At 39.3% G+C, this 20,027-nt stretch overlaps 1 protein-coding gene across 2 annotated transcripts; it reads right to left on the minus strand.

The window, feature by feature from the left end:
- Positions 1-225: 225 nt before the first annotated feature.
- On the minus strand, positions 226-19,997 carry LOC110985670 (carnitine O-palmitoyltransferase 1, liver isoform-like). 2 transcript variants are annotated; one of them, XM_022246858.2, is made up of 19 exons: positions 19,857-19,997; positions 18,620-18,799; positions 16,554-16,693; positions 15,917-16,088; positions 15,371-15,472; positions 14,619-14,834; positions 13,718-14,025; positions 13,477-13,557; positions 12,423-12,546; positions 10,791-10,871; positions 8,179-8,205; positions 7,510-7,643; positions 6,900-7,050; positions 6,104-6,268; positions 5,231-5,365; positions 4,758-4,910; positions 4,082-4,195; positions 3,423-3,515; positions 226-2,742 (listed from the first exon to the last, which is right to left on the minus strand). In XM_022246858.2, exons 2-19 carry the CDS (start codon positions 18,758-18,760, stop codon positions 2,677-2,679), a joined length of 2,403 nt encoding a protein of 800 aa, XP_022102550.2. In that variant the 5' UTR covers positions 18,761-18,799; positions 19,857-19,997; the 3' UTR covers positions 226-2,676. The 2 variants fall into 2 exon arrangements, with proteins under 2 accessions (XP_022102550.2, XP_022102558.2); XM_022246866.2 differs by lacking the exon at positions 10,791-10,871.
- Positions 19,998-20,027: the final 30 nt, after the last annotated feature.

Raw genomic sequence — 20,027 nt, forward strand, 5'->3', positions numbered from 1 at the left:
ACGCGTAACTAATTTATTCGGGCACGTGTGGACTTTGCGTACACGCAGAACGCGTGCAAGAACCCCCGTGTAACCACCTGTTTTTCTTTTCGCCGATTGGGGGTGCACTTCAGCTCTGGGCGGATACAAAAATCTAAATTAAAAGTCTGTTATCTTGACTTTCAGAGATAACTGGTGTCGTTTTGGACAGCACGGATTAAGAAGAAACATTGCAGCACATAAAGATTCATTTTCTCCAAGAGGTCAAAAGATCAATGTTTTTTTATTGCATTCTTCACAGTCACACCACATGTAGGTCAAAGGTGCACAACGTCACGATTACATACACCGCAAAATTTAATAAATCAGAGATAAAATACTTCTGTCTCTTTCGCCAATTAACCGGAACTATAAGATATACGTCATCGTATAAGGTTTAATAAAATAATTACAAGTTTCTCTTTGAACTAGTTTCCGTATAGAGAAAAAAAATAGTTTTAAATGGGAAAAAATCAAACAGTTAATATGAAAAAAGCAAATGCAAAGCTCGTTTAGAATATTACCAACTTAAATTAGAGGATGTTAAACACTAATAATTCACCCTGGTTTTTTTTATCTTCTCAGAACTGATTGTTGCCCTACTTGAACAAGCTGATAAAATTAAAGCTGACTTCTCCACAAAAGGGCTCGAAGGAGCTTGCATTGTTTGGCACCGAAAGACATCATTTAGTATGCGCGACCCTTCACACTCGACTTCAGTGTGTTAATAAATTAGCCTTGTGCTAATCATAAGGCTGATTTTGCAGTGCAAATTATGCGTCAGATATCACCAAACCAAATATTAACGTAATTATGCGTTACTAATTACAATCCTCAACAAGCATTGCTTTCCTTTTTTTTGTATTTCTCACAGAAAAAAATTACTTTCATGAGCAAATAACTGCATAATATTATTCTCAAACCATACACTACTCTCCCAAAACACTACTATTTCCTCTTTTTGTCCAAGCAAACACTACACAAACTTACAACATGGACGTACAACATGAGAATGTTGGCAGCGGACGCAACCAATGAAAGCATGACAATTTTTACTTCACGTTTGGAAATTGACTCCTTTCATTAGCAAAAAGCTTCAAATTCATTCTCTAAAATATCCATAATGGCTAACTCGACCATCATCCAAAGCCTCTTCCAGAGCCTTGGAATCTTGAAGCCATACAGAAGCACATGTTGAGATTTTGAAATGTCCTCATGACAGTAATTGCAACAGAAATAGACAGTATTAAATTATGCAAGGTTCATTCAGCTCACAGCGAATACATAAATCATATACAAACTGCATCTGGGGCAAACATATTCAAACAAGCAAGCCAAAAAAAAGAAAGAACAAAAATCTTAATGTGCTAAGTGTTTTATGCAACCTGGGTGACAAACTTCATATTTCAATCCAACTTATGTTTCACTCTAATGGGCAAGCTCGACAATATACTCTACACAAACTAGCAGAATGGCTACTAAGAATCAGTGATAAAGGTGGCTATAAATAAACTGTAACACACTACAATACTTTGTTGCTGACAACAGGGCTCTATTGCAAGCGCATGACAAAATTAAAACAAAACCTGTTACTCAAGTATTAAGACTTCAATCCCAATTTCAAGTACCGGCTAAGAATAAAAGTTAGGTCACACAGAGGTAATGATAATGTTCCAAAGAAATAGTTGCATTGCTGACAAAGACTGGCCTCGTTAAGGTTGGGCATCAATACCGGTAGTTTACTTTCCTAAACTTGCCTCAACTGTTGTGAAAAGATGGACTAACAACTCGACCAAGAGAGTGAAAAAAGGTAGTTATTCTCGCCCTGCTTATTTCGGTTGTAAATAAAATAGGTGTGTGATATTTCATTGCTAAACATTTATAGTTACTAAATACTTGCCTACGTGTCATAAATGAAAGTCACCATATTTCATACCACCTATGCTGTCATGTACATATTGATAAAATACTATTAAATACTGTAATTCTTTGGGAACTGTAAAATGGAGAGTTTACTGCATTTTTCCTTTGTGTTGAAATTTTTCCAAAGACAAGCCTCAAAAAATGTTGAATAGATTGGAGGAAAAACTAAATTTGTGTAAAATTAAATGTACATAAATCAGAACAAGTTCAGTATTTTAAAGCTCCAGCCCCCTAAACTGAAAATTAAGGGATTACCATGGTGAATTTCGAGAATTTTTTGCTGTTCTCTGCAACTGGCTACCATTTGTTTCCTTCCGAATAAATGATTGATGAGGTCTTTCATTTGGGATATTTAGATAACAAATAATCTATTTGCTCAGCTGTGTGCCGATGTATTTTGTCAGAGTGCATGAAACGAAGCATTTGTGGGCAATTCTACATGCGCATATTATTTAACCTGTATTTATAGTGACCAATGCTGCACGTTTTAAAAACTCAACCAGTAACTCAACCGATGAATGACTAATTTCAAAGTGACCAGGAAGGTAAAAACCTTTACACCCCAAATATCAAAGACTGTGTCTCCTAATACAAAACTAAATTCTCCTCCAAGTATTAAGTTTCAGAATGACGAGCACCAAAGAAAGAGGGAAAAAATACGGGATTAAAAAAAAAAAGCTGAATACCAATTTGTTGCTCGCATTTGTTGAGGCTTGTCGGAGACAGTGGTGCTATTTACTGGAAAAGAGAAAGGATGTCTCTGTTTGCTTTAATGATGCCCTTGGCAAATCGCCAGGAATCCTGTAGGAATAACATTGGATAAGAGGGGAAAAAAGGAAATTATTCATTACATGGAATTTTATTACTTGGGAATTCTAGTGAAATTTCAAAGCATTTCATAAATGAGCCACTGAAATCATAACTTCAACGAACGATTAGTGCAAGATTTAAATGTATAACAAAGAAACGTTGGAATAAGTTAATATGTCTTCAACCTTTGACCTTTCGAAAGACAAGATAGACATACCCGAAAGGTGTTTTCACAAAATACCTTTATTTTTCCAACATCATTTGATTGGGGATGGTTTTTTGATTATTCCTGACAAATTCCTCTTATTAAGGTGATCAATCTGAACATCTGCTGTACTAGAAAAGCTTTATTTTCATGTTCATGTAAATGAAGTGGATATGCTGATCAGCGACAAAAAAAAATGCTTACCAAGAATTGGCAAAATCTTAAACACTTTAATTGACCACTTAAAGTCCAAGCTCAAATAAAACTTCCGCTACAACAGTAGTGTAACTGACAAGCTATAGAGTACAGAAGTGTGATGTCATTTTCAATTAGGAATTGTAGTGTAAATGAATGGAATGTGTGCACATGTTGGTTCACGCACTGGTTCTCGTGCTAATGCCTTTCGCACCCATAACTGTGCACATGACATATTCACTCTGTAGGAGGTCTGTGACAAGGTACATACCGTACTAGCTGAGGAATTGTTGCTGGAGACATGGTAGAAGACGACATCCTCACCAGCAATGATATAGGACACTCCATAGCCATCGCGAGCCACCTGGGTTTTAGAAAGGTTCCCAGTGTTTACTTTATCAGCTGTTCTCTGGGAATGTGACAATTTGGCTACAACTTCAATCAATTAAGATGGCTACAGTAACGAGTGTAAAACTAACTGATCTTCCAAAACGTCTAATCTTCACTCTGCTTTCAGGTAATGCACAGCCAATTATAAATTCACATTGAGCTGATACATATTGAATCCTATTTTATTTCATTTATTGGATAGTTATGTAAATATATTTGTTGGAGCACACGCAAACAGGCTGTACCTGACTTCCTTAGTACATTTCATTTGCTTCTTTACAATGTGACGATTCATTGTCTCTTTGGTCGGAATGACAAACTTTTCAAGTATTTATACATTAGCAGGGTATGTGCCCATTCCCTAAGTTGACCACAGACATATCATCAGGACGCTGTCCGTGTAATGAGTGAAGTCAAGGTCATGTTCAGTCTACTATGTACAATGCATGCACATTTAATTTGCTGATTGATAAGCAGTTCTGTGCTTAGGCTAGGCAGGAACTGACATGTGACCCTAAAGGTCAAAGGGCAATTACATACCGGACCGAATCCACCACCAGCTGATATGTACTCAGGGTGCTTGGTGATGTCCAATTTGTTCATCTGCTGATGAGGTGTTTGACTGGTGGACAAACGCCAGGGTTCACTCAACACCTGCAAATTGCAAATCCGATGCTACTGTCAGTCAGAAATTCTTGTCATTCCTCATCTTCCCCAATCCTTGAAAATCTAACAGGATTTTGCGGGGTCAACAAAAGCAGATCTCAACCAAAAGCACTTTTGATTCCCCCTTGAAAGAGAGTGAGACACATGGATCTGACAGATGGATTTGAAGCCAAGAGAAGTAATGTGTGGCCTAATGGTTAGGGTTTGAAACTCCTGATCATAGGTATGGGGTTCGAAGCCAGCAATCTGGGGCAAGTCACCTTACCCTCACTCACCTGTCTCCACCCATTAGAATCAATGGATACCCTCCAAGGTCAGAGATGGTTGATACGTTTGATGAGTTGTCTGCGCCTAAAATGGCAGCATCAAGCTGTACATGCCCCAGGGAGCTCAGATGGTTTCAGGAAATGTCTATAGGCCAGGTGACCAAGGATGATCATGGCGAAGCACACGGAGCACCAGTGACAGAGGATATGTGCCCTTTATAATTTCCCCATTAACTGTATTTGCGGCTATATTTAGGTCAAGGGAAGGAAAAGGAAGCAAGCACCTTCTGCAAGAATGGAGACTCCTCATTCAAGTACTTGGAGACGACGTACAGACAAAAGAGATGACGATCGATGCCCTTGCCGCACATGGCATCGCGGTAACCAGCCACATGGGCATCACACGCCTTCCGGAACGCGGCAAGACGCTGCTCTTTCTACAAAAGAGAAAATGTGGCAATATCATTTGAAAATGAGCCGAGAGAATTAAACATTCTAAAAATTGGGCACATCGCAAAACCCCCATCAGCAACGAGGTTCACGAAGAACTCGGCTAAATTTCTTGGGTGTAACAAATATGGATTAAATACCCACACATCTGTGCTAGTCATCGAAAAGCATTGCTTGCCAAAAAATGAAGTCGCCAGCCTAAAATGTCACATGATGCACACTGCTACAGACAGGTATCCTGCCAAGTTTTACGTAGCAAATTTAATTATCAAGCCCTTCTTTTCTGCCAAGGGGTAGATGTGCTTACAGATGAAGAGGGATCTTCCATGCATTTCACAAAGTCACAGGAGCTGATGGTGCAAGGCCTAACGGTCTCCGTCCTGCCGTCTCTGAACAGACGCGTCATCGATGCCTCATAGGTCAAGTTGAACTTACCGGCATCCTGGATCAACAAATTGTAAAGTGCCATCTTGGTCACTGCTTGGTTATTACATCTGTTTGTTGTTTACTGGCAGTCAGTCAGCTTTATGAGAACTAACAGTCACCACATAATGGTTCAAGCAATGTACTCCTCTAAACATCTGTTTCAATGGGGTAAAACAAGGTTTCTTTTTTAAATTTTGGCCATCTACATTCAGATTCTATACTAAGCAGAAATGCGTGGCAGGAAGCCACAAATTTAACTAGCACTAGCAGAACTGGTAACACTACAATACAAACAGCAGCACATATGCAGGGAAGAACCACTGGTAGATGCCATAAGCAGCGACATTAGCATCAAGAAGGCTGGCTGCATCAGCAACAAGAGGCATATTTGGCACAAATTACCGTTCGACCTTCGATCAACTACTTCTTGCCACTGCACATGTGAAATGCAGGCCCACTTGAATGACACTAGTTGAAACTATTTCACGACATCCCACCATCACTCGCACTTTGGTGTTGGTTCCATGTCTTGTTGTGTTCACGATTTCTGCCAACTTTTCATACCTGTGGTTCTTATTGTCTCCATGCGGCCAACCAAACAGTCCTTCCATCCATCATTCGGGGCAAAATTGGTCGAAGTATAGTGAACTATGGTCGTCACTCAAGCTTTGCCCCGATATTTAGCAACAATAACATGGGCAGTAGATGCAGCAAGTAATGTCAAATAGAAGCAGCGACTGCTGCAGACACTCACCCGGAAGTATGCCAGCTGCATGCCCATTTGAATGAAGGCATCAGGGCTGACCTTACACTTCTTCATGGCCCCCTTGCCAAACTGGTTGTGGACCAGCAGGTGGAAATCCAGATCATCTGCAATTTTCTTGGCCGTCTCCAAGCTGGTCTCCATCACCGTTCTCACCTAGAAGCACGAGATCCAGAGGACTAAATGATACAATTGGAAGTTTTTCATCACAGGCAAATTAAAAGTATGAGTGAGGCTTCTTAACCCCCCTACTGAACATTCATTCTGGACAAAGTTGTTCTTCCAGTCAAGCTCAAACAAGTGACATGGGATGTATGTAAAATGGCACAGGAGGTTGATTGAATCTCAGACTGTAACTGTCAAAATAGGAGTGTTAATTACTCAATCACACAGGAACTTTTTTCACATCAAATTCTTGTTTTTGAAGAAAGGATTTTCACACAACAGAAGCCACACACATTTCCTTGAGGTACGTTGAATGTTCCATCCAAAGAACACAGCTTAATGCATATGTTATGCTACCTATTTTCATTATCAAATCCTCCTGCTCATTTTTTTCTTGAAATGGAATATGGTCATGACATACTGCAAACTGGAACAGATGACTGTCAGCGTGACATCACTCTACATAATTCTGTTGGTTTCCACATGTTTATCTTGGGTTTTCCACACATCTCTAAAACTGAGCATTAATTTCTTGTCAACCAGGCTCCTAGGAGGAAAAGTTTACTGATAACTCCTGGGGCTATCCCAGGTCAAGAACATGGCAAATAACGTAGAACCCTACCTCATCTGGAAGTTCCCACTTGAGATGCACGGGGGGTGCATAGGTGGCTTTCACTTCCCCCTTACAGGAACCGTCAGCATTGTACCCAATAACCATGATGTCCTCACCAAAGGCGTACTCAAACAGGTGAGCCATGACAGGTGAGTCCGCACTGCCAACAAAAGGACGGTCAATGTCAACTTTCCATTGGGTTCAGATGTTCTGACTCTTGAGACTCAAGCATGAAAAAGCATGGAAACTTGAGTACCAAGACTTCAGTGCCAAGCCTGAAGTGCTGAGATTCAAGTACACACACTTGAATAGACATGACTACAATTTCTACAAAGATGTTAGTCCTTTAACTATTAAAATGTGAACTTTTAATAGTTCTCAGTCAATCATGAATAATTGACTCAAGAGCTGAGCCTCCATGGAAGGACTTTCTCAGAGAAAATACAAGACTAACTTCAAGAAAGATTTGTTGGGATTGAAACTTCAGCTTCACAACTTCATCAACTTACAAGAATAAAATTTAACATCCCTCTGAGTTTGAGCCACCCACTGAGTAACAAACAGGAAATTCAAACAAAACTTTTAGGGTAATTGCAAGCAAATGGTCAGGTACACCTACAGCGAGTGTTCAGCATTCACACCCATGCGTCCGTTCTTGAAGATGACCAGATTGAAGCACTTATCAAACCAACGGTTATATCCATTACCAGCGAGCAAGGAGTGGCTGAACTTATCTAGCTTACGATTCTGGTTCTAAAAGCAAAATAAAAAGATCTCGCGTTATACTTCTAAAACTTCAAAAGAATTCCGAGACACCAACTAGTGTTTGTTAGTTTTAATCTTTAACAATTACATGTATTCATCTTTTGTCTGAGAAATGAACTGACTTATACTTGGAATTAAATGTCATTTTCCACTCTTATCCTACTCAAATTTGAATCAATGTTCCTACTGTCTGAGCAAAAGGTTCTTTTCTTTTAAACGCTGAAGTGTTGCAATTTTTCAGATCCTCATTCAGTACCTGTGAAGAGTTGTCATGTCTGACAACCTCAACAGAATAATTTACAGCACGTTTTTCCATCAAATTCACAGCTTAATATTTATTTAAATATCTTTTAAAAACCACTTTAAAAACATTCAGTGAATAATTATGTAGTAGCTTCCTTCTCAAAACTTTAAGGTCTTGAAGTTGAAAAGCAACAATACAAATTAGATTGCAATAACCTGTAGGTAACAAGGCACTTGTACTTCACTAATTGATGGATTTTTTTTTCAAAAGTATACTCACCCAGTCATCTTTGAGAGGTGTTGGAAACTAAGGCGAAAGGGAAGAGAGAAACATTTTTAACAATTTCGGGGCTGACACAAAAGAAGCACTGGTCAAATCAGAAGTATTGATATTTAGGTATCTAAGACTACAAATTGTCAATGAATCAAAAGAATCCTCCAAACTTAAGGTGCACTCAGAACTGTCAAACCTTGTAGCAGTTTTAGATCTGTAAAACTACCCATGAATTGACCATATAAACTGGCAACAAAGTCTTGGAATCAGCTAGAACTGACCATGATATCACCGGCTTCACTGCATTCCAACACTTCTGATTTATCAAGGACACCGTAAAATTTGAAGTTTGATGGACATTACGACTGACAGCAGATGTACAGTGCACAGATCCAACAAAAACGAGTCTTGAACACTATTTATCAGTGTCTAGTTTTTCACATGCTTCAGAAAGAGCTTAAACTGCTGAATGTAACTTTCTGCGGTCAAAACTTTTACAGTTCTTGTTGATTTTGATTAATATTTGTTTAATGGTCCAAATAAACTGAAAAATTATTAACATCAGACTCGTTATTTTTTGTTTGGGTGGGTCAGAAATTATTTTTCAGTCTGAAAATTAAATCCCACGTTGAGACCTCTTCCTATTTCTCATCAACCTCTGTCCCTTACCCTCATCCAACAACTAAGTCCTACTTCTTACAATAAACTACACTGCCACTCTAACCTAGGAAACCCTTGCTGTCTCTCTCTGTTAAGTATATGCACCAAATATGGTCAAGACGTTCGTAGCTTCATAGTCTGAATTCATTGTCAATGTAAACTGAACGTCAGGATGGTATTTTACACAGCTTTTATGTCTGCCTAAATGAGAGTTGTGAGCATTTAGAGTAAGAGCTGGGTACATGCAGGGAGGAGTGCAGCAAGCAAGCAAGGCATGTCACTGAAACGTATGTTGTAGATTGTTAGCGAGCCTTTACAGTTGCCAAGTGTTAGCGAGTGTTAGATGCTCATTCCGCAAACTGACATGAGCTATCCAGCTGGGTAAACCCAACACAGCAAGCCAATTCATGCAATCTATCAATACGATAGCACTAAATACATCAACCAAACACTGGCCAGCCAACACAATGCAACTTGTAATCAAAACAAACAAACAAACAAACAAACAACCCCAAACAAACAAACAAACAAACAAACACCCCAACAAACAAACACCTCCCAACCAAAAAACAACAAAAGGACAAACAAAACATTTCAGAAAGTTTCAGATCAACAGCAGACTTCCTTTCCCTCAGGTAAAGAGTTACCAAAGAAACAGTCCTTCCAGTAGAACTGTTATCTCCGGGGTTACCAGCCTTCACCATGCGCAAGAACTTTTATCCCCACATAAAATATTTCACGAATCTTGTTTGTAAACCCTAAATGTTTGCCACGTTACAACCCTGTTGTGGGGAGGATTTAGTAAAACTGTGGACGGCAAAGTGAAGCCAAGAAAATTTCAGAAATGCCCCAATGGCTTTCCTGTGCAATGGACAATTTTTCAGGATCAAGGTTCTTAGCTGGTACCCTGCCATATCAATCATATGTATGGCAGGTAGCCACTGTTTACAAAAATAAAGTATGATGTCATGTCCAGAATGTCCCTTCTACATTTAGATGCAGCATGCACAGGTTCATTATTTCTTAAACAGTGAGGGTAAACAAAGTCGTGCAAGAAAAATGAAGGAAGTTTTTTTATAGGAAGGAAGTTTTTTTGTGATGCATGTTGGGAAAACTGTAAAGAGAACCAATTCATTCACACCCAATTCAATATTGCAGACAGTACCAAAAAGTCAACAAAACCGGTTTGGAAAATTTCAACCACTATTGGAAATTTTCAGAAATGGAGGGAATTTGGATTTAGTCACATGACAATGGCAGCTATCAAGCCTAAAGGCCTTTCCAAACAGTATTTTTTTGTTTTGCGAACCAAACTACCCGTGTGCCTACATTTCGGATCAGGAATAGAGATATTCCGCAGGTACCGGTGGGTCATTTTCATTGTAACAATATGAGATTTTGAACTGCATAAATGTAATGAATGAATGTTGAATGAAACAAGTGACGTCAGCCATGACCACTGAAAGAGAATGCCAGAGAGAGGAAACTTAAAACCAAAACCAAGCAAGAAAAAAAAGGAAGGCATGCTTTTTGGGGAGAATTGCAAAGCAAATGATTCCCATGTCTCAATTCCCATTCATTTTCCATCCTTGTTTCTGGGGGGGTATATCTTCTTTCCAACCTCTACACAAAAACATGTGCAATTTTGACCTGACACAACAATCTTTAATTTACACAGTTAAGAACAAAAGTGTAATTTTAACACCATCACATTAGGTGTATTTGGAACTTTGTGGAAAATGAACATGTGACTGAGAAGGATCAAAATTACTCAAATTTCCAAGTAAGTCTTTGAGTTTGTTGGCCTTTTAGTAACAAACAACAAACGTTCTGCATTCGGAAAGGGGGAAACTTAGCTACTATCTTTGAATTGTTTGGAAACCAAATTGGGCATTGAGAGTTTGAATCAAACGGCACATGCACACCAACTCTGTGGAAATACTGGTCTTCCATGTTACCTGGCTGTCTGTGGATTCCTGAGGGAGCCCTTTATACCACGGTGGCAGGGTTTGATTGGCCAGTATTCCCTTCAGAGGTTCCTATTGGTTGCATTCATTCGATCAGTGGTAGTGGTTAGATGGGAAAAGAACAGGAAAAGATAGGCCCATGTACGAAGAAGCAAAATAAAAGAAAGATGGATAGAAAAACAAACCAAATGAATTTGTGAAATGGCACTCATGAGCTGAAAAGAAGCCCCAAAAGAAGTAAAAGACAACAAAACACCACACCATGCACTGTAAGACTGCAGAGTTATGAAGATGGACCTGTTTGCTTTGACACAAGAATTCTGAGGAGACGTTTCCCTACGATCCTATTTCTTCCCCAAAATTCACACTTACACATAATAGTTGAGTGCAAAGTTGAAAGTGAATAAACGGAGAAAAAAATTAAGTAAACATTATTACTCCCTTCAAGATACAAAGGAACCCTTAATGACAAGGATTTTAAAAGGTCAAAAAGGATCAAATCCCCAGTTCAAAGGGACGTGTCCAACATGGCTGAAAGAGGAAAACCTATCAGTAAAAAAAAAAAAGCAGCATGTTTCTTAATCTATTCTTTGGATTTCACACTCGAATGACATGTTAGAATCAAATGAAGATTGTCTGGGCCTCTGGGTTAAGTAGAAGGGGAAAAGAAGGTAAAAGAGAATGTTTGGAGCCAGTGTCAGATTCTTGAATGGAGAAAAGGAGGACATGTAAAACTAGGCACTGATGGTTAGGGCCTTAAAAGCACCGTACCACTCTAACCTCCACCTGCCGATGTCAATTGCCAAAACAGAAAAAAAGAAAAGGGACTGTTATTGCAAGGCAACTCATATGAAGCAATAAAAATCTCATTGTGAGCGTACTGTCTTCCCCATCTGTATTTTTTGTTAAAGGGTAATCATTATTGCTTGGAGGGCTGGTGTAAAAGAACTGCATTTAGAGTGATTTCTCTCAGAAAATAAGAATGGTTTCCTTGTGGTTTTTGTAACATAACTCTTTATGATTCAGGCAATACAGTTTAGTGGAAATGTGAAAACTGTAATGATATGGAGCATGAATTGTTCACAACAGTAGGATGAGTGGATGTTATACACACGGACATGGCGATTGGAATTTCAGTGTGCTGCGACTATGAGCAAGCTTTTTTTGACAGAAAAAAATTCTAGCGTTTCTGACATGCAGTGCTTTCAACCTCACAAAAAACTAAATGCTGCCAAGAGCTAGCCATCTTGATAGCAGATAGCAGGTCAGCTGTTCAAATGCATACTAGCGTTGCAATACAATCTACTTGACTGCAGTAAATCATACAAGGCAGTCTGGCGCCATCAGAGTTTTCCAGAGCTGGGTAATTAAGCATACTGCATTAACACTGGTGCCAATGCATTCCTTGCTAAAAAGCATTTCATTCAATTCTGAATATAACACAGTCTCCTAATGCTATGGTGTCAGCCAATGGAAGTTGTCCACGGTCAGGTCAAAGGTCAATCACTTTTTCAGGCCTATATATTACACAATGGCTGTTCACAGGAATGTGTTCCAGTACCAGCTGCGTCATATCTGCCAGGTAGAGGTCAAAGGTCTGGAGTCATGGTTTACGCCACTCACGGTATCGTAATCTTGTTCCTCTTCATCAAGGATGACCATGAAGGCGGCGGTGTCGATGGCCCTCAGGGAGATCTTGTTGACGCCTCGTGTGAAGAACCTCTGCCGAGCCAGTGCCCAAGGGATCCTAATTGGAGTCATTAACATTCAGACATTACATCAACCCTTATCCAAGAAACCTGGTAAGGTTCCTTCCTCCAATTCAGGCATATACTGTGTATTCTCTGTATATAATGAGATATCTTGCCCAATTTATTTTTTGCGGACTATATAGGTTGATTATTTAAGAAAAACTGCAAGCCTTCTCAAACTTGTAATTTCATTGCAGTAAACTCCTAGTTGAATTCTTAATTCATAAGCTCTATCAACACATCATAAAATAGTACACCTTGGCCATTAAAGACAGTTCTCGCTGCTAGAGCTGGCAAAGAAATTCTGCCACAGTCTTGTAAGCACAGCAACCTTGCTTTGGGTATTTTTTGTACATTGGCTCTCAAGCCAAAATTCCTGGTGGAAGTGCAGCTTTTTCTACTATAATTAGCAACAGGATTTTGGGGTGTCAGTAAACAGAGCCTTGATATTTGGCCCTGAACTGCAAGCGATTTTAAAAAGCTTCATGTAATGGTGTAACTCACATGACAATTTTAGTTATAATTGTCGTAAAACTCTTCAACCGATCAAGGTTCATATTAGAAATCATCACAAGTTTTTTTAAGGGCAGTCTACTATTTGCCCATGAAAGAATCTGCATATTTGCTGTGTGCTTCAGAGAAAAAAAAGACCAAACAAAGGCTTAGTAAATTCTGTATGAAAGCTGTAAAGAAACATCAATCATAAATGCTGTGACCACCCCTGTCCAGGATTTTTCAAGCATTTAACTCATTTCACAGCTATGCATACACATTGCAGCTTGACCACAAATATGCTTTAATAATTCGAGCAGGTGTATTCACACTGTGTTTGTGAAATCGGCTGAAAACTTCAAATTACTGTAAAAGCAGTCTGCAGCGTTTTGTGGGTGGCGGGTATGTGGCTTAAACAAAGAGCTGTATTGTACCTATCACCAGCCGTAAGGGCGGGTAGATGCTCCTCCCCTTCCATCGGTTCACTGGGGTCATCGATGATCCACTGAAACTGCCTGCAAGGTCAAAGGTTAAAAACAGGATCAACTATGACCTCAAAACATGCCCACAAGTGACTTGTAGCAGTGTGTTCTTGAGATTTTGCAAAGAGATTTGAAATATTCTATTTCCAGTATCAAATTTCTTTGGTAATTGAAATGAAAGCGTATAGCGTACTTCTGAAGTTCGGCTGGACTTAGCATGGTGCCGTTCACCTGGAAGACCAGTTTGTAGAAGCGGCCCCGGCTGAGGACCACAATGTGCTTGCTGTCCTTATGGTGGACCAGGGTGTCTGTTTCCAGACCCGGCATGCGTGTGGTGTTGAAGAGACGTTCGTACTGGTAGGAACATAGCGGAACCATGCCTTGCATCATCAGTGGCTTCAGGGTCTCCCGTTCGATCTCGCGGCGGAAGCGCAGCAGGCTGATGGTGAAATTGGCCGCCCGTGCCGCCTGTATGTTGGTCGGCTGCATGGCTATGGAATCCTGCAGATATCAGATGGATGGAAAGGTTAACATATATTCCGAAATTAAAAACTTAAAACAAGGGACTTTCAAATGTTGACAAGTTGTTGGGTTTAGAGTTTCGGGCAGCTCCACATACATTAGCACTTTTGATAAAAATTCATAGCTTTAAGTCCAAGCTACAAAATCCTGGTAAATATTTCCATACAGGTTCTTGCAAATAGCTGGGAATACATTATGGATTGTGGGAAACATTCTTGTTCAGCTTTTCAAAAGTGGTCAAGCTATGCAATTAAATGGAAGTTCTTGAAGTTTCCAAATTCTCTGACAGTGCTGTTGCAGACAATTTGTAAAAACTGAACACATGGTCAAGCAAAGTGATCTGAATTTCCAAGATACCTAACATTATTTCTTTTGTTAAATGTGTGCAAGTGATAAGTACATTCAAAGCTCTTGTATTCAGAGCAAAATGTGCAGAAATCATTCCACAAATATCAATGGATAAAATCAGCCACACATGGGGGGCAAAATACTAAACACGTCTTACCTCCTCTCAACTTTTTTTTTAATAAAAGAACTAAAATCTCTCTTTAGAATTTTCAACGGAGCCTCACCATTCCGTAGTAGTTGCTGTTAACCATGATTGGATCCCGCCCCCTCAGATAAACATACTCCTCCCACCAGTCGCTGACGTAATTGACAGACCACAACCACTTCAGCCGGAGGTAGCGCTGCAGGCGCGGACCAAGCCCCACCTCAAAGTCCTTGACAAGAAGCTCCATCTGTTCAAACTCTTCGTCGTTGAGAAACCCACGCACAGAGAGCAGATACTGCGAACATCACAGAGAACCAAGTTACACTAATTCAGCAATTTTCAGAGCTGCTGATATAGACATAAGAACTGAGTGCACCGAGTTTTAATTTCTAACATTTTAACTTGTATCAAAGACATTAGAAGAGTGATTTACAACACAGGTCTTTATATACATATAAGGTCAGGGAACATTCTGAACAATTGGAGATGACTGCAGATGCAGTATAAAGAGAAGTCAGAGTAATTACCTTGTAATTTATGTTGGTTATGATTGTTTTAGGGTTCTAAATGTTCAAAAGCATGTTGAAACAATTCAGCCAATCTTTAAGAAAACTGGTTTGTATCAATAAGTCAATAAAACTAGTTCTAGATTGTGATTCTAAAGAAAGAATTCACAGAAAATCAGAAATCCATGACAAAACTTATGGGTTCAAGAGAATCACCTGGTTAAAGGCAATTTGAAAAATGTTTGGAGCTATAAGACAGTGCCTTTGCTGTTTACTCCAAAGTCGAACTTCTGCATATTGTTTGGAAAAGGGATCTCAGACTCACCCTTCTCATTGTGTCATGCAATGATGGCAGAGGCAAGTTAGGCAGTGCGTTCTGATAGCTGAACAGACGAGGCTTCCTCGTTACAAAACACTTCAAAAGCATCTGAAGGAAGACAAGACAAAAATTTAAAGGAAAACTCCGTGTTTAAGAATGCATACCTTGAGGCAGTATGTGTTCAACTGATAATCGGTTTTAAAGAGCCCAAGTGCCGAACGAAAAAGAATTGTGGTGCGAGGAGGCGAGTAAAGTGTAAACCAATGGATGGTTTGTTTGTTTGATTTTTGAAAAAAAAAAAAAGCTGATTTTCTTTTGACCCCAAAATTCAGAAATCGAACTACTCCGATTTTCTGCTGCAAAAAAATTGGAAAAATCGGACTAAAAATACGATAAAATTGTACTAGTTGCCAGGTCCGGTATTTTTTTGAACACTTGAGACACTTTTTGCTAGGATGAAAGCGTCTGACCTAACTGTTAGTAAAATGATATTTATCATCTTTGTATGCAGCTACTTTGAGTGGACGTAGAGGTCTTTAGAAATATACTTACAGCCCAGATCTTGGTCTGTATAGACACTTTGCCTCGCACCTCATACATGAAACCCCTATAGGAGAGCAGACGCTTCAGGATGAACCGCAACGTGAAGATGATAGCCAGCCACAGGAACGTGGCAAAGATGACCGTGGAGAGATAGATGGTAGGCGCTGGCCCAAGATAGTCCCTGGGATCAAATGACGTAAAAGTAAGTGCACCATTTTTTTTTTCTTTGCAAACGATTTCAATGCTTAAAGGTGCTTGAACAAAACAGGTAATTTCTAATGTGAACTTGACATTTATGGGGGAATTGAACAAAACTACATGTACAAGTACATGTATATAACCCAAGTGGTTCAAGAAATACTTAAAATGAAGGTTATTGAAAACCAACATCAATTTAAACTCTTGAACTCCAACAGATATTAAGTTCAGTAAATAAAATACATGTATATGGTTCGTGGGTGAGTACAAAGTACATGGAAAAGACTGATATGATGTGACAAGGTGACTTGTGATACTGTTGACAACTGTGGTGGCAATTTACAATGCAGTAAAAAAAAAATCAGTTCCAAATTTTTCAAAATCAAGTAAACTCAGCCAGATTTGGGTACAATGGGACCAATGTAGAAGAAGCGACAAGGAGACTTACACTGGTAAGACATTCTCCTTGAGCTTCTCAATCATCCCCATGGAAGGATCCACACGCGCCAATGAACAAGCCGTCACCGCTGTCAGGACGGCTAGCCAGCTCAACGGACTGGCAGGATAGGTGGTGTTGACCATACCATTCTGTATCAAGAATTTGTGTTCAAATGACAATTTTACAATGATCAATTCTGGTAATCCAATACAGTTTTGAGAGAAACCCCTTGTGGAAGGAGAACCAATGTGTTAGTTCCAGTCATATCTATTATTTCAATATTCTGAACTTCCCCACATCCTTCAAAATCAAGGTTGTAGCTAGGAATTTTTTTAATGCCGGCTGTTTTTGACAATTCCTAAAAAATAAAAACAGCCCATATTCTCTCTCAAGGCTAAAAAATTGCAAGTTCAAAATCCACCAGAAGTTGTGGGCAATTGTAGGAATAAAGATGAGATCTGTACAGAGTATCCACGTGTCCAACCGGATACCATACTTGTAAACATCAAACACCCACTTAGTAACTCCCCAGACAATGGAAACAACGGTATGGAAACAGTTTTGAGAAATGTAACAACGAAACATACATGTACATTGATGCGAGAACAAATGTAATTCATGCCATCTCATTCAGCATTGACAATGTAGACATATGGACAGCAACAATTTTGTAAGTGTTTGGATTTAAAACTTTTTAGAAGCATTTTTTTGGAAAGCCAAAATTGATTGCGTTTTTCAAGTTGCAGTCTTTTGATTTCCTTTTTTTTTTTTAATATCTTTTCCTTTGAACATTGCACACCACTAGAACCTGATTAAAGTCATTTTTACATGTTTTAAATACTTCAAACCCCATCTGCCCAAGGTCATTCACCTGGAACTTTCTTCAGCCTTGCAAATGCCAACATCAAATATTCAGTACACTGCGCACATGGACAGTTGGACTGTGTTTATTTGTAATACACCTGTTCCACATAAAACTTAATCAGTTTACTAGTGCAGTACTCATCCTAACCGATTCCTACAAACTCTGGTGTTGAGAGTTTGGCTGGCTGGGGGTTTTCAGGATTAAAAGTTAACACCTATCAACAATTCTGGAGGATACAGCAAGCTTCCCAGAAATATTAAGGACATAAAATTCGGCTTTGAGAAGTCGGCAGGTAACTTGGTAACAGATATGCACATGGCCCAGTGCAGTTGCATTTTTTTAAGCCTAAAAATCTCAAAAATTGAAAGAAGATCTACATGTACATTCCCAGTGAGGTTCACTTTCCTGGAAAGTTTCCCTTTCAAAGCCCCAGCAAAGTTGGAGGAAATGAATCCAACAAATATAAGCTCACATCCTGTCTGTGCTTCCTTGACGACACAAAGCATGTCTGCATTACAGCAAGCAACTACAGTTTTCCCTCACCACAGACTTTAATGACCTCAATGCTTTCAGAATTTCCTGGCACACTAACAACTAAGTCTGTTTTTAATTTCAAAATGTTGTATCCTTTTCTAAAGCTTTATTGCCATAAATAATGACTCATTAATTTTTCCAGTGTCCTGTTTGTACTGAAGTGAGCGTGTAATTTTCTTGAAAGATGTGATGTGAAATCTCTTACAAATGATAATTCACTGTTCGATATAATTAAGCGTGGAAATTTAAATTTAATTTGAAAAAGTTAAATAAACTTTCCCATATTTAAACGTTTTAACATGTAAACTTCCCACCCTTACCATGGTGTCAACGAAAGCTTTGAACACAACAAATTGTATACAGTGCAATGTAAATAGTTGACACAAAGTTCCAGTGATGAATTCAAGGTGGTCCTTTTGAAATGATCATGCATTAAAATGTTCTGAAAATCAAATTACATCTTACATTCAGCGTTTACAATAAAAATGAATGTCAGATTGCATCACTAAAATGCCATACCTCTAAAAGGGGGGTTGCATGTAAAGGCTTGGGAAAACTGTAGTACACAGATTTGGAACCGTTTTCATTTCAATCTTTAAACGTGTAAACGTCCCACCCTTAGATATGATTGAGACTTTTTTTCACAAAACAGGAGCAGCTATTTCAAGAAATTTACCTGGAAACGTCTGAATCTCTTGACCCATGACCGCATGCCACTTTCAAAGACAGCCTTCAAAGCCTCATGGTTGATGTCAAAGTCGATCCCTTCATTGGTGACCGTGAACTGGAAAGCCACAGCAGCGTGGGCTTCGGCCATCTTGGCGTGCCTTCGCACGTAGCAACCTCAACAAGTCAACTGTAAGCAAACAACACACAGCATCTCAAATCCATGTTCTCAGAAATAGTACCACATTTGGCCTCTATAATTTTTTGAGTTTCATAAACACCAACAAGTTTAAAAAGGGATGCCTGTCATTTGTTTTTTTGAGAGGGAATTTTAGCAAGAAAAGGGATTCAGTTTTGAATTTGGTGTCTATGAAACACCAAAATCATGGAGGCCAGATGCAGGACTCTTTCCATTTGCTCAATTCAATAAAAGAGAAGCAAAACCAACCAAATAATTAATCAGTCTTGAATGAAGTGACTAAAATTTTGAGGGGGCTTTTATGTCATAAAAAAACAAAAAATTCCTGCCTTTTCACAACTTTCTGATGGCTGATAATATTCCACTGTAGGGAAAATTAGTGATGTTCATCTATGGAATTCTTCCGATAACATTTTACACTACAAGCTTAACATGGATTTTAAGCAGGCCCTTAGGTATTTTTCTTAAATCAGAGAAGTTTTTCAATCTCAATATTGTTTTAAACATTTGTCAAAAGTGCATGGCTATCATTTGTTGGGAGTGATTATTATGGTTGAATGATCATACACTGCACTAGATCCTGATGTGATATGTACACGTACAATAGTTGTACGCGATGAATGCCAGGATTTTTCCCCAACAGCAAATTCATCATAACTGTCGTGTTTGTATACAATATGGCATGCATGGCAATGAAACAAAAGCGCCGGGCATAGCTAGAAACAGTGAACCGGATCAGCCCTGTACCAAAATACGGCCGAAAGCGGATCTATGAATAAACTGCAACAGGGCAAACTGACTAAGCATGACCCGGTACCGGTCAATTCGCCCTTCACAAGATCCGGCCGGCGGTACCGTAGGGTCGAGGCGCCGTAGTAGTAAGTGCCTGCACAAGTTACACACCCAATATTTCTTGTCCAAAGGATCAGAAAATCACCCTGTTTTACCACGATTCCATTACATACAACCAGGCGACACTCTCAGACATCACAATCTAGCTCATCGCGTTCATCAAATTGTGAGGAAAAAGTGATTTTAGTTTCGTTACCTTATTGATTTCAAACCCTCGATCGATCCCCTCTTCTTGCTTGCTGGATGGATCGGCTACGTATGTAGCGTATACGTATTGGGTTTGTGTACTTAATTGTGTATGTGCCGGCGCGCCGGCGCGCTTGCATGGCTTCGATTATGACGTGCTGGATTGTACTATTCTTCCAGC

Source organism: Acanthaster planci, linkage group LG03, assembly GCF_054643075.1.
Source record: "Acanthaster planci isolate LZ-2023a linkage group LG03, COTS_SCS, whole genome shotgun sequence".
NCBI lineage: Eukaryota > Metazoa > Echinodermata > Asteroidea > Valvatida > Acanthasteridae > Acanthaster > Acanthaster planci.